Source organism: Branchiostoma belcheri, unplaced genomic scaffold (assembly GCF_001625305.1).
Source record: "Branchiostoma belcheri isolate BF01 breed outbred unplaced genomic scaffold, Haploidv18h27 scaffold10, whole genome shotgun sequence".
NCBI lineage: Eukaryota > Metazoa > Chordata > Leptocardii > Amphioxiformes > Branchiostomatidae > Branchiostoma > Branchiostoma belcheri.
This window is the reverse complement of record NW_017802380.1, coordinates 1,159,855-1,175,271: the sequence shown is the minus strand read 5'-3', so window position 1 is coordinate 1,175,271 and position 15,417 is coordinate 1,159,855. Positions and strand designations below refer to the sequence as shown.

Genomic DNA, 15,417 nt, shown 5'->3' with positions numbered 1-15,417 from the left:
AAATACAATAGACTCAAGTATAAAATAATGAGTGATTTACATATACATATACATAATGAAAAAGCTTAATATATACAGACTACCGAACCCTCAAGTCAAAGTGTTCCTCAATTGTATTACTGGACAAATCTATGAAAAATTTTCTCCTTTTCAACAGAGCAATAGATAGCTCAAGACTTCATCATATCAATCAGTCAAAGCTTAGCACTTCTTTTTAAACTACAGACATTGTAAAACAATTTTCTGCATCTTACCTACAATGTTGTAGATCTGATTCCAGATGGAAGAAATCCTTGCAGACAGACTCACTGCCTCTTCTCAGTTTGCAGAGACTCAGTTATAAGCCACAGCATTTGAACCAACACCACAGTAACAGTGATAGATACCCATGAACACCTTCCACATTGCCAGGGATGTGATTAAAATGTTTGAGCTAACGTCCCACTTGTGGCAACATCTCAATGGGTACCAGGTTGCAAAGCCAAACTCAATGGCATTGTCATCAAACTCTATAATTTATCACAATGTTAGAGTATTTGACCATTATCATGCCAACCAAAGACATATATGAACAATAGTTCTGTCACGCTGTAACCAAAATGTAACTGAAAATCATATCAAGGCTAAGCTTAGTGTTAACTGTCATTTGCATACCAGTTCAGAAGTTCATGATCGTGAAAGCAGACGTGACCTCCGAGGTCTCACACCTTGGGGAAATCATCAAAGCTTTAATTTGTCTCTCACTGACAGAGAAATAGACTCAGGTCCTTCTGGTGTTCATAACTTTGACTTTCATCTAGATCCTGCTTTTGAAATATAGGATATGCTTGCCCGATGATGGTGCAAATTTCCCAGTTGGCAACATACATTGACATATCTCAAACTGAAACTGTGAGGGGTACAGGGAAAGTTTGTAGAAAACTGTAACGACAGCAGGTAAATGGGGCATGTTTTGTCTGCCATACAAAATGTCAGTTTCATAAACTTTAAGATAAGATAAACTGATTTGAGCTGTCAGTGATTGAAAATGCTTTATTTCATGAATGTTAAGATAAACTGCATGCCCAGTATCGTCCTTGACTACAGCTTAAAGAAGAAGCTGTATCTAGGAGACATATCTGGACCGTCGTAAACTGTGGAGCCTGGCTGTCAACAGACAGTTAAAAGGCCAGACGGGCGTGCTTTGCCTCTGCAGTGGTAATGGGGACTACAGGTTAACATGTGGGTCATCGGGAGATTCACCATGTGCTGCAGAAAGAGCTCTTATCATCAAGATGCACTCTTCCTTTTCTAAAAGGGAAAGCATCAAAGATTGTATATTCAATCCACTACACACAAAGTGTAAAATTAAACCCTATAAGAACTAGCAAGTTGAAAAGAATAGTATAAAACCCAGCAAAGAGACTTATTGCGCCATAAGTATAGCCTCTACCAGGCTCCACGGATCGCTGGAAAAATAGTAGAAATTGGCCAAAATAAAGGGATAGTATACATGTACCAGAGAAGATCCAGGGCCATAGAAGCTCCAATTTGCTCCGTGGGTCGCAAATTGGAGCTTCTATGGCCCTAGATCTTCTCTGGTATACTATTCCTTTATTTCGGCCAATTTCTACTATTTTTCCAGCGATCCACGGAGCCTGGTAGAGGCTACCATAAGTATACGAGAGGTCAACGTTACAGGCTGTCGTATGCAATAACCAACAACAGTTTGTCTTCAAGTTTACAATTGATAAGAAGATGTAGATGAACTCTTTTATGCTGATGTACAGTAGATACACTTGTCGTTACCTTTCTCACCAATACGATGCGTAGGCAGCAAAGCTGGCACAAAATGTTGGATGTAACGTTAGTGGGTGGCCTAGCCTTATATCATCTGCCAGCCATCATGGCCAAGCTTTAGGCATTTGTAAGCTGTTAACCTTGGTAGATTTTTATAGGGTTGAGATGAAAAGCGAGTTCTGTCTCTCCCTCTGGGTCCACTGTTTGCTTGTACTTGTGATGTTCCCTTTCTGGGTAAACCTTAACCACATTCCTCTTAAAACCGGGTAAAGTGGCTGTCTCGTGGATGGTGTAATTGCTTCTGAGTTCATTCCAAGATTGCTCAAATGCCGCACCTCAGTATTTAACTTCGACAGTGTTCTGCTGTATCCCAGTTACACTTCAATGCATGGAAAGACGGGGAATGGTTTTCACAATTCACCTGTGCATCTGAACACTCACACACATGCACAACACACGCACACACAGATACACACACACACACACACACACACACACACACACACACACACACACACACACACACACACACACACACACAACACACACATATACACCACACACACACACACGCACAAACACACATAGAAATCTAACAAGTACTGTTCATCAGTGGATGGCAAGAAAACTTACAACGAGCTACAACATTGCTGGCAAAATAAATACCTTAGGAAATGATGAAGCATATATACTTACATGTTCTCCATTAGTTGGATGTTACTAGTAGTTGAAACCGTTAAGAAATGGAGCTCACCTGTGTAGTCTGCATTCAGTATCTGCCTGTCACCTTTCCTAAGACAGCCTCATCCAAAAAGAAATGTTACACCTACATGTAGTAGTTACCATTCACACAGGTGAGTTCAGTAGCACCACCAGACATTTTCTGACCCGTGTAAAGGTTTCTGTTCCCTACTGTTTGGTCAGATGGTTGCCACAGTGCCTAACGATGTTTACCCTGATGTCAGAGGCCATGGTCATGAACTTGGGTGGATCAGGACAGTGCAAACTTTTAACTCTAACCGAGATGTTGATGGAAGGTCCACACATCCATGGTATATACCTGGGGAAGGACCATTGTACAGTATAGAGGATGGATAGACTTGTATACTGCTAAACTGCTCATCTTGAATTAGTAGATTACAATACTTGTTTTGAGCATGACGAGGATGGAAGTTAGCAAAGGATGGCAGCCTTTTTAGCTTTTACTTTAACTTTTTCTGTATCTTTCTTTTATCTGTATCTGTAAACTATCTGTTGTGACCATGTTTCAGCCAGCATGTCTCTCCCTCACAGCATTTTGCCTTCCATGACAGGCAGAAAAAAATTGCAGGGTAGCTAGAACACTGGTTGTGACCTGTACTTAACGGACTGGGCATACATTTAAAATAAAGGTCTTCATTTCATTCAATATCTGATTTCTTGGCCCTGTTTCCAAAGTAATGACTGGATTCGACCCAAGAGACAGTCCAACCTGTCACCTCGCATGATCTAATAAACCTACTTGGACCACAATATTGACTCCTCTAAAACACCCCTGTTGATGTTACCTCTGTTCCCTGGGAACATGGCTTGACTGCCAAAATAAACAGTCTGTGACTTTTGCCACTTACCCGATGAAAGTTATCATCGGCATTCCTTAACAGGAATTGTGTTAAGAAGGCCTGGGTGCCATCCTCCGTAGTATTCGCCTGCTCCCTTAAATGTTGCTAGCTACCACGGGCACTATGGAATACTATGGAGGATGGCACCCAGACTACTTGTACTACACATTTTGCTTGATTTTTAAAGGACTCGTGAAAGAAAGGAAAATTATCTCCTAGAATCATAAGATTTATTTTGCTTTTCAGTTGTTGTTGTTATAAAAAAATTGACATAAAACCATCAGATTCTGTTTTGATGTTTGTTTGCTTCTTGCCAGACAAGAGATGGCATCACATCATCTTTTCCTGTAATAAGTTCTCTTGAAAACGTTTTTTAACAATCAATAAAATCAAGTCAGTCAATCAGTCATTATTGCAAATTATTGCAAGCTGTGCAACCGCTATCTACAGAAATTGTGCTCCAGGCAAAGTACATTTATAGACCATAGAAGAAATTCTAGCAAAGTCTTTTGCAGTAAGTGTTAACGTTACTCTCGTATTTCGATTCAGCTCATATAAGACTCTGCTTAGCACTCAGCATCCATGAGAAAGAGTATGGGAAGGTCAAACATACAACACTACCAGCGGGCTAGCTCCCTGCTGTAGTGCTTGCACGACTGTGTGGCCCAAGGGCTACTGTACAGAAATGGAGATGGGCACCACCCCTATGCTCCACAAGGAGTGGAAAGGCACCTTCCTCTTCTTCATATAAGACACTTTTGTTTAAAGTTTGTTTGTTGTACACCTGCAGATGACTACATCCTGGTATTTTCACCTGGCCACCTGCTACACTTGCTGAATGTTGCAGCTGAGTTTGAACCCTGCCACCACATCGTCTGGCATGGTAAGTCCCAGTGTAGGTAATAGGTAATTTTGTATTAGGTAATAGATGAATAGGACGAATGATGATTATGATTTAGGTTAATAAATTTAAAGTAAATATAAGCATTGGGGGTTATTGTTAAAAGCTCCGTCTAAAACTTCTGTTCCCTGGTTTTACGTTTTTTGTAGCACAATGTGTCTGTTATAATATGCCATGACTTTTTTTGTTTTTGTTCTTTTATTTGAAAAACACAATAAATAAAGGTTTAAAAAATTCACGGTGTTAATCTTACCGTCATGTCACCGGCATGACTTCTTTTTTTTATGTCCTTATCTCCTCACACAAAGAAGTCTACAAAACACAAGATGTAGTAACTGTTACAATGCAGTGATACATAATAGAACCAGCTGCTACATGTTATGTAATGCAAAAGAGACTGATGAGAATGAATATTAGTGTAAACAGTTATAACAAAATGCCAGAGTGATTAGTGAGACTCCATTATTGTTTTGTTGATTGCAACACAACAATATAACACAACACAACATACTAGTACATTGTACATTTGTAGCAGACTCACCTTGTATATGAAGTCTGATCGTGATTTCTTTATCCAGTCGTGAGTACTGCTCCTAATGTTAAAGGAGGGAAGATGAATGAAATGTCTGCTCTCCTGACCATGACTAACGTGAACTCTGAGCCCTGATTATGTTCCTTTCATGTCACTTTTGTTGCACTTGTCCCCTACTGTACTCTCTCCTCACCACACAGACTATTGTTCAGTACAAGTTCTACATGCTTTGAAAACAGTTGCAGTCAAAACCAGTGGTAGAAACCTATAAACTTGATGTAGAATATTAACTGCACCAACTGTTTGGATTTTGAATGTTTGCTACACTTACCTAATGTTGTTTGCTCTGTCTGACAAATGTTGTGAGCCTTTAAATGTAGTTCAAGAACTCGTTTACAATCTTTTTGGCCTCATGAGGTCAAATTTGTCTGAACATTTTTTGACCTGTTGAGGTCATATTCAGCTGTTTTGTTCCTATACAGTAGTTCGTATCAACTAGGAGGAAATCTGTGTATTATCTAAAACTACTGGATTTCTTGATTTCTTCTCTTTTTTTGTCCAATATGTTAGGACAAGATTTTTTTGCACTCTTTTGCAAATTCTGACTCCTTTGTCTTTGTTTTCTTTTTACATTAATAGAGGGCCATGCTGGTGGTTGGTCATTTAATTTTTTTCTTTCTTAACTTCTTTAATTTCATTGTACGTGATTGATACCTCTTAAGTTTTGAAAACTTTCTCTTTTAATCTATTTCAGTCTCTCCTTACTAATTGGTAAAAAATACCTGTAAAGGTTAATCATTTGTATGTGACATTCATTCAGAAATCCTGCTTCCCCCCACAGGCCAAGGTGTACCAGACCTTCCCTCTGCTTCAACAGATGGACCCTCCCTAACCACCTTCTTAAGGGAGCGAACAGGTATGCAGAATCCAAAAATAATTTCATCAGATTGGTAAAGTATAGGATACAAGAGTTTTCTTTTACACAACCAATATTGTCTCACCCAAGTGCTTACGTTTTGGTGTCTATCTGACACCTTCCTCAGAGCTTCTGACTGGAGTTCTGCTTCTCGCTGCGATATGTAGCTGATCATGATGTAGGTGGCAGGGAGAACACAAACGTTTGTGGGATCTGGTTTGTGTAAAAGAAAACTCCTGTATTCCAGGTATGTACAATGTACATACAGTCAAACCTGTATAAGTGACCACTCCAATTAGCTACAGTCAAACCTGCTCAAGTCACCATCTGTACTTTAAGGACCACCTAGCTATTGTGACCGCTTTTTGGAGGTCTATTAATAATAATGATAACTATCTAATAATTTTTCCCATTGACACAATCATTAAGAGTCCTGTCTATAGTGACCACCTGTCCACATAAACCAGATTTTATCGTTCCCTTGTACATATGTGGCCATCTTGGTCAGTTTTGACTGTATGTACATATTTAATGGACCATTAAGGTGTGTAAGTATGGATATCTTTCACCTTGGGTAAATGGGTGTATCCACGCATGCTTCCAGTGTTTGTACACAGTGTTTAACATTCAGTAGAGACCGGCATATCTTTCCATGGTCTGACGGTTGAAACACTCAAGAGAAACGTTAGATGTATTGTCTGCTTAGCTCAAGACGAAGTGACTCCTTAAGTAACTGTTGCGTGCGTGGAGAATGGATTAGTTTAAGGACCACGTCTGGATAGTGCCCTTGATTAGTCAGACCAAGGTCACAGTCCTTCTGAATGCAGTTCTCGGTTTTGGTACAATGAAACAATTTCTGTTTTTCTATTTTTTGTGAAGTATGGAATTAGGTTCAAGAAAGCCATTGTTATAAACATTCAAGTGCTAGTTACATTGTTGTTGTTAGTAATTTAACACAACTCTCAAGTAAAACGACTGTGCCCCTTTTTCTTACACGGATGTTTTAAAAGCAAAGGATATAACATAATCACTCGATTGTAACACTATATCTTAGACAGACTTGTGCTAGCCCTTGTTGTTTGAGTAATTAGGAATACGATTTATTAGGTTTTATTCTATACTATTTTGTACTTTTGCCATACATTGTACCATGTGCAATTGTCGTGCAATAAAGTTCTTCTTTATCACCTCTGTTGTTACCCCAGGTCTGTGTGTGTATGACTGTGGGCAGGACGTAGCGTACCGAGTGTCGGTGAGTAAGGACGGGCTGGCGGACGTGTTTGCAGAATGTTACCTGCCCAGCACCAGACTGGCCATCATGCACTATGCCGCGGTGCACCACAAGGACTCATCACTATCCAAACTGGTAGGACGTTAAGTTAGTTAAAGTTAAAGTCCTTCCCGCCCCATGTGGTGCATAGGGTGGCGACCATCTCCAGTTCAGTGGCCCTTGGGCCACACAATTGTGCAATCACTGCAGCAGGGGGCTTGTCTACTGGTAGTGGTATGTCACCAGTTTTTCTGTCAATTGCAGGAACTTTGTGGCATGAGACAGAATTGTTTTCAACCAATCCATCAATCTTGGTGGGACAAAATTGACAAAAATCTTGGGTAAAAATATAAAAATTCAAACCCACGATTTGCCTCTAAAAATGTGGGAAATTGCATTTTAAAGGCTTCAAAATCCAAAACTTCCAGACACCTCTAGATAGAAAGCACTCTCCTCCCAGGTCCAATCATGAACCTGGGAGGAGGTGGCTAGAGGACTGGTGTAGACTGACTTTGTAATGTCATACTTCAGCTGGTGAGTAAGATGTGCAACGACATCGGGAGTCCGGAAGTCTCAGGCCTTCTGACAGAGTTCCTGGTGGGAACGACGTACAACGCCATGCGGAGACAGCTGGACATGCGCATCCTCCCCCTGCTGCAGTTCACATCCACAGAGACAGGGCGGGGACAGCTGGAGAAGGTACGCTCTAACCAAGGAGCTTAAAAATGTGATTTTTTAAGGTCCTTGCTCTAATAAACACCTTAACATTCAGTCGACTTACATGTGCATGTACATAGCTGTTTGTGGCCAAATTGTTATTGGCTATGGTGTAGGCAGCAGGGACTCTAACAAACCCCTTAGTTCAAAAGTCAAAGTCCTTCCTCCACCAGATCTAATTCACAACATACCGGATTATTACAGTAATTTTGATGCTGTTATAAGCAGTCAAGTAACGTTAACTGTTGATCTAACTAAAACATATTTCTGTTTCATCCAGAATGAGAAAGGACAGCAGTTGGCCAGAATTACCTACAACAGTATGAGGGACTTTGTTCAGATGAAGGTAATGTTTTTTATAGTGATATCAACATGCAAATAGATGATATTTTAGTATACACATACAGTACATGAATAATGTGCCTGACAATGTTTTGTTTTCATGATAGTACTCTAAAGTAGACAAGCCCCAGTCAGATGGGAACTTCTGGGAACACCTGAGGTACAACCTGCAGAAACAGAGCATCGCTGACATGTGGCCGAGGTTCAACACTGCCTCACTCCAGCAACACATCACAGCAGCCAACCTGGAGGCTGCACTCGCTGAGGTAAGGACTGTGCCCTCACCAGTTCTACGTAGGCATGGTATTGGAAGGCATCTGTATCTGTATTGGTATAGCCAGTATAACTGCCCTTCGGCGTAACACACCAGCTTGGGCCACACAAGGTGAAGCCCATCCCTCTCCTTCCACAACCTATTACCTCCCCGACCGAAGTCAGGTACCCATTTTACACCTGGTTGGAGTGAGGAAAGTCGTATAGGCAAAATGTCTTGTCAGGAATGCCAGGGATTGGACCTGTGACCTCTCAATCTCATGTCTAGCTTATCTACAGGTAGTCACTCACTACATACCTGTTCTACACTACCAAAAACAAATGCCCTGTTGTCTTTCCTGCTTGCGTCCACATACATTGTATATTTGCCATTGGTGCAACATGCAATAGTAATGGGGAATTCAAATCCACAATAACATCACACCTTTTCTACATTTGTATTTTCTTAAGATCTGATAAGATTTTACCATTTTACCCTTTATCCAAAAGTTAAATCGTTTGTATGTCACCCTGTGTAGTTCAATTTTAATGTCAGTTTTATCAGAGTCTCCTTTGCGTTTGTTGCAGGATCAAGTGGAAGGCAGAGGGAGGTCCTCATCTCTGCTGAAGAGAATATCAGACAGTGCCAGAAGGTAACATAACATCTACCTGCTCTTCTTCAAACTTACAATCCTTGTTGATGATAAAAAATCAACATTCCTAATGTCATACAAGAACTAAAACTTTACTAGAGAAGTAGAAATCAGTTGGTGCTTAAGAACTTTATTTACATATTCTTTGTTTAAACCTAATGTAGCAAGTTTGAATTGAAATGTTTCTATCAACAATCACAATTATTTAATTCATTTCTTCAGGGCGATTTCTGGATCGTCCACACCGAGAAAAGGTTCCCTGGGTGGCTATGCAGTACTTACTTTCCTAAATCCCGCTGAAAGAGACTTGGAGCAAGACCGGGTCGTAGGCATGGTAAGTACAAATGTAGGACTCATCCGTCTTCATCCGTTTGATACAGACAAAAATCTCTCCTCAATGAAATGATTTTCTAACTAAAGGACAGTGATTTACGAATAGGATAGTCTAAAGATATCAAGACGTCAAAATTGAAGAACACTGGAATATATGCACAGGAAAGCCACCAGGGGGTCCAAAATCTAAACCATTAAATTTTGTTTGATAGATCAAGACCTAAACATATAGAGTGACCAAGTTTCAGGACAGTCCATCCATACATAGCTTCTTGAGTCATGCTGCTTACCACATATATCCAAATGCTACCTAAAACATAACCTTCTAGGCAAAGGTTATACCAAGGCTTTTTTCAAGAAACTTTTTTCAGAGTTAACTTCCCTCCTTCAGAAACATTGTCTCGTAGCAAGAAAAAAGACACACTACTTTTCAAAATGTGATGTTACCAGTAGTAAAGTAAAGATAAAACACCTGACAATGAAAGTTGCAAACATGCAGTTGCTCACCTGAGTAGAAGTTAAGCCTCCAAATGCAGAAAATTCCTTCTCCTGTACACAAAGAAGAAGACTCCAGATCTCAAGCCATGACAAGTGAAGCACTTAATAAACTAGAGAAGCCTTACCTGTTGATGACAGCTGTGGGTGTTGACAGACAGGTCCAGGCTGTCTTGAGCCTCTTACACATGACAGCACACGGTAACTAACCCTGGCGTTTAAAGGTAACAAAGACGTTTCTTGTCCAAGGCTACAACACACACCTGACCAAACAAACAACTTTATCCTGCCATCTCTTCAGAGTTCGTTCATTCAAAAGTTCAAGGGGGTTGGGTAAATTGTTGTCTGTATTTTACGACCGGAAACAGATGTGGGTTTCAAGGCTAATATTAATAAAAATGTGTTGAGATGAAAACTTGTTGAGTGATATCACCCCTATGTTTGAAATGAAATTGCGCGGGTTAGAATTCGACTGTCCTCAAATGCCCTTGATTTTTTTTTTGTAAGACAAAGCTTAAGTTGTGCTCGAAGTCAACACAAACTCACACAAAGTCAACATGAAGTTTACCTGGTTGTCATGAATGTTTAAGCAGGTGTTGACCAGGCCTACATGTAGGTGTACTTAGGAGTGACTTCTGAACCTTTCAGTAATTTTCTGCCAATGAACAAATAAATGATAGCCAAATATTACAGTAATAATCATGGCACAAGTAACCATGGATTGGGTACTCTAAAAACTGCACTTTACATGTATGTCTTGGCAAATATATATGTAGCACTTTATGCAAAAGACATTGTATTACATATATCTGAAAGTATGGCCGATAAACTTGTAATATATACAATGTGCATTCTGATTATCATACTCTTATTTTAGTACCATGATGTATTTCCTATTAATTGTAAGTAGAATAGAATAGATATTAGACTTGCTATATTACTATTTACCAATTTGCCATACATTGCAGGGCTCGAAATTCATTTTTGGGAATAGGTGCACTGGTGCACCCAACCTAAAAATTTAGGTGCACAGAAAAATTTTTGGGTGCACCATATAAAACAAAACCTCATTACAGATCTTACTGCTCCTCTTCTGAGCCTGAATCTGAAATGGGAGCTAACTCCAAAATCTTGTACTACTTTAAACAAGTACTACAACAAAGATTTTCTGACACTTAGATGCCAAGAATATCCAGTATTACTGTATACGTTTAATATGTAAAAAAATACCTACAAAAATATTTGGGTGCACCAATGCACCCACAGAAAAAAAATGGGTGCACAGCTCCAATTTTGGGTGCACTAAGGTGCACATGCACCCAGTATTTCGAGCCCTGCATTGTATCTATCACATTTACTGGTATTGCACAATAATTGTTGATTGAATCTGATTATTCGAGTGATTGTATTAACGTCTGTAGTGAGTGACCGTTGTGTTATTTCTGACCCACAGACGGTGGAACACCTGACGGACCACCTGTCCCGTTACCTGCCCAGGGAGACCAGGGTCAAGGTCTTCAACGTGGCCCGCGAGTTTGTCAGCTGCCAGGTGAGGCAACACTGAGACTGATCCAGTTCTACTCCAGTTTTAGTAGTAGTAATAGAATGGTACACACAAAGCTCCTGGCAGCCGTGATGGCTGAATTGCAAGGCTTATTCTAACATCACATCACGACAAACTATATACATTCATTAAATTTTTAAAATATGGTTAAACGCAAATATTAGTTTAAAAACGACTGGAGCATTAAGTTGCGTATTACACCTTCAATACATTTTAGCTGTGTGGAGAGCGAATAAAAAACTCGGTGTGGAATTACGGCAACTAGAATGAGTCTTCATGGTCTACAGTTCATTTAGTCATTTGACCAGGGCAGGAATCCCACTCGTCGTGTTTTGACAATACTCTCGACAATGTGATTGTAAACCAGCTTCTATAAAAATATTTGACTTTTGTCCATCCCTTTACTGACTCCACATTTGGCCTGTACTTTATATATACTGCCACAGGAAATTGAGTCATATATCATAACCCAACAAGCTACAATTTAGAGCCAGCTTTTAGACTAGAATAGTCATGTTATGTATGTAAATTGTACTTCATTCTTTGTTTGTCCTTTCCGGTCCTGTTACTTACAATTAGCCCTTGGGAGTCTGCCCTTGAGCAAGAATCTGAAATAAACTTTCATTGTATATTCTAATGTATGTATGTTTCTATATTTCCAACTAAAGCTAAAGTGAACTATTAGTTAGGCAAGGAAAACTTTACAGTTGAAGATTTCCTCTCTCTCTCTCTGCAGTTACAACAAGCCAAGCAGCTGCTGCAGTTCATCTGGATATCACTAGGGTTCCCTCATGATGGCTACCTCACATCCAATGTGTATGTTTCAAACCTTACAGTATTGTCAAAGTGAAAATAAACTAAGCTTCTTCCACATTCTTGTAATATGTACTGTGCAATATCTTTTGAATTATACACAGTCATAATGGTACCTGATGATACTTCTGTATTGATCTTGCAAAAAAGTCTCTTATCTGCATAATTTGTATGTCATAAATGTTCCTACCTACGTTTTTCTTGTTTTATATTATATTTTTGAAAACTTAATTCATAAAAAATTTTATGTCACAACAATGCACTGAACATAACACTTACTACATACACCAGACAATTTACAGCTGCACATTTTATACTGCTTCATCCTTCTCTTTCTCTCCTCCAGAGGTGAGCCGGGTGTCCAGGCTGAGAGTGAACTGTTCCATATGACTGAGAGGTTCTACATGGCAGCACAGGAGCTCTGCTTCCCTCTGCCTAATGGTAGGATGAATCTCTTGTTGGGAGACTTCTACCTGTTATATGTTAGGTCCTTACCTGTTGCTCCAAACAGCTCAGAGACACGACATTGGGAAAACTTGTAGACAAACATGTACATCACATGTATGGATTATCAGTGTTGGAGATACAATCAAAACTGCCCAATAAGAACTTAGTACACTCAGGAGACTGATAAAATCTGGTCTATGTGGACAGGTGGTCAATATACATTGTACTTGTAGACAGAATTCTTATTGCTTGTGTCAATGTAAAAAGTGGTCACGTTAACTACATTGTGTACAATGTACTTGGTCCTTATGTAGAGGTGGTCACTTTTACAGGTGTGACAAAAATGACAAGGTTCTTATAATCAAGAGGAACTTGCATTCCATTTACAGATATTCCATTGCATTCCATATGCTGTGATATCTAGTCTGTGTGTTCACAGTGTTTTTGTGTGAAACAGGAGCATTTCACAATCAGCACAGAGGGTATGAAGTTATCCCTCTCATGTTGTCCGGTTAGGTTTTAAGACATTCTTCACGACCCTGGGGTTCCGTTGCCTGGACAGCCACGTGTTCCTGCAGTATGTGGACAGGGGAGTGCTGCACTTCACTGATGACTTCAGGGACATGGTCATGGAAGGTATGGCTCACAGTATACATGGGACTGTAATAGAAGGTTCTTTATTCAACAACGAGTGGGTTTTTACAATTATAGAGAACTTTATTGCACGACAATTGCACAAGGTACAATGTATGGCATTATATGTGTATATTATGTGGCAACACTTTACATTTGGGACTAATTTTGTACATATGTATATTTTTGCAATTGTAACACCTAGCTGCAGTATGAATCAGAATTTGCTTAGTCTCTACTGGGTTTGAGCTTTTGGTCACTCTTAATTAAGCTTGAATGAGTAAATAAAAATTGTTCGGAAACTGAGTTTTAAGATTTGAATTACATTGTATGATAATTGAATATTTCCATCCCTGTATATGTCAGATCTTGGAGATGACAGAGACAGTAGTGAGATGAAGCTGAACATTGTCTCCAGGCTGCCAAAGGTACATGTGAGGACAGTTCCGGTAGTAATTTTTGTTGAGTTACTTCTTTAGCAGTCTCTCTTGAAACTAGTGATTGTGTCTAAAGGTGATGCCTTTTACACATGTAGTAACATTTTAAGACTTTCTCCATACATATTATGTATCTACATTTTTTCTCTCTGAATGTGCTGGTAATACACATGTATAATGTTAGGCTAAGGTGATTTGGGATGTGACTGTTACAAACTCTACATTCTATCACTTATACTTGTACTGCTTTTTAACTCTGTTCCCTATGTCTTTGTGCCCCTTGACCTCTCTCTCTATCCTCCGCATTGGGTAAGTATACCTGACACCTGTAGATGTGTACATGCGTGATATCATGTATTGTGCATTCTGAACACTTACCGGTATACATGTACATGTCTGTTTCTGTAGAGGGGACAAACAGACAGAAATCCTCCCCTCATTGTCTGCATTTGAGACTCATGTCATATAAATGTGGGTCTGGTAGCTGTCCTTGGTACTGAAGCAGCACTTTTTTGTTAAACTGACACAAATGTCCCCGTCTGGAAAAGGTATTTTTTTGGTGTGGTTTGTGCTTCTGTACTTCCACATATTTGTGGCCAGCATAAATTAGAACGGCATGGATGGATTGTGATGATATTTGGTATGTGGGTAGGTCTTGGGAAGACAAGGCGAAGGTTACGTGTGGGCCTCCTGGTAGCTGTCCTTGGTACTGAAGCAGAAGTCCTGTGTTTTTTGTTCAACAGACAAACAGACACAAAATGTCCCCTTCTGTTCCATGTACAGAGACAGGCACTGACGGGCTTGCAGCAGTGGAATCATCCAATCAGCACCAGGTTTCTATCCAAGCAGTACGTGTCTGGCCTCCTGTTAGAAGGTGAGTACTGATTGGCTGACGATACAAATGACATCAGTCTGTTGTTGACCTTTGCTGATAATATTCATACAGTGTTTTATACAGAGTACAATAGGAAAGGAGTAAAGACTGAAAATATTCCATTCAAAGAAAGTTCACTGAGGAATAAACCTAATACCAAATACAGAGAACATGTAGGTCTGTGACATTATCAAGTAGTTAGGCAGAAAGGCTAGATCACCTAAAAATGAGTCTCAGAGTTAGGGAATAATCAGTAGCTATTGTTGTCATGTACGAATTGTACAACTACATGTATGGGCAGGCCTAGATTTTTTTTACGAGATTTTTTTTTTTTTTATAATTTCCAATATTGAGAGGAAAAACATTTTACGAGATTGACCATTATCAAAACTAATATCATACATGTAGTTATAAGAAATGAGATGTTTGCTACTTGTTAGAAAATGAAGGAATCGTTTGTTGATATTTGTTTAGGAGAGGACCTTGGTTGGGCCAGCCAGCCCAGAAGGGTCAGCCTCACAGACTCCTACTCAACTTCCTCCAGCCAAGGTAAGGACAAGGACTCCTGGTCATACAATCTACATGATACATCTGTGTATGGTCAGGGCTTTGTAGTGAGATAAAGACATGATGGTGCTAAAGGAAGGATGGATGGATGGATGGAGGGATAGATGGATGGATGGATGGATGGATGGATATTAGACAGATGGAGGGATGAATGGATGGATGGATGGATGGATGGATGAATGGATGGATGGATGGATGGATGGATGGATGGAGGGAGGGATGGAGGGAGGGATGGGTGGATGGACGGACAGATGGATTGTTTATTTGTGCAAAACCTGTAAAACCTTAGCT

At 39.8% G+C, this 15,417-nt stretch overlaps 1 protein-coding gene across 1 annotated transcript in view; it reads left to right on the top strand.

The window, feature by feature from the left end:
- The window catches only part of LOC109468838 (gamma-secretase-activating protein-like), a 29,167-nt gene that overhangs the window by 11,362 nt on the left and 2,388 nt on the right, over positions 1–15,417 (top strand). The window contains exons 4-18 of the mRNA XM_019767182.1: positions 4,171–4,263; positions 5,655–5,729; positions 6,935–7,095; positions 7,531–7,698; positions 7,997–8,062; positions 8,166–8,324; positions 8,899–8,963; positions 9,186–9,297; positions 11,245–11,340; positions 12,092–12,171; positions 12,515–12,609; positions 13,132–13,251; positions 13,615–13,676; positions 14,469–14,559; positions 15,034–15,108. Of these exons, the coding sequence (XP_019622741.1) occupies positions 4,171–4,263; positions 5,655–5,729; positions 6,935–7,095; positions 7,531–7,698; positions 7,997–8,062; positions 8,166–8,324; positions 8,899–8,963; positions 9,186–9,297; positions 11,245–11,340; positions 12,092–12,171; positions 12,515–12,609; positions 13,132–13,251; positions 13,615–13,676; positions 14,469–14,559; positions 15,034–15,108 (1,518 nt within the window). The remainder of the gene's footprint in view (positions 1–4,170; positions 4,264–5,654; positions 5,730–6,934; positions 7,096–7,530; positions 7,699–7,996; positions 8,063–8,165; positions 8,325–8,898; positions 8,964–9,185; positions 9,298–11,244; positions 11,341–12,091; positions 12,172–12,514; positions 12,610–13,131; positions 13,252–13,614; positions 13,677–14,468; positions 14,560–15,033; positions 15,109–15,417) is intronic.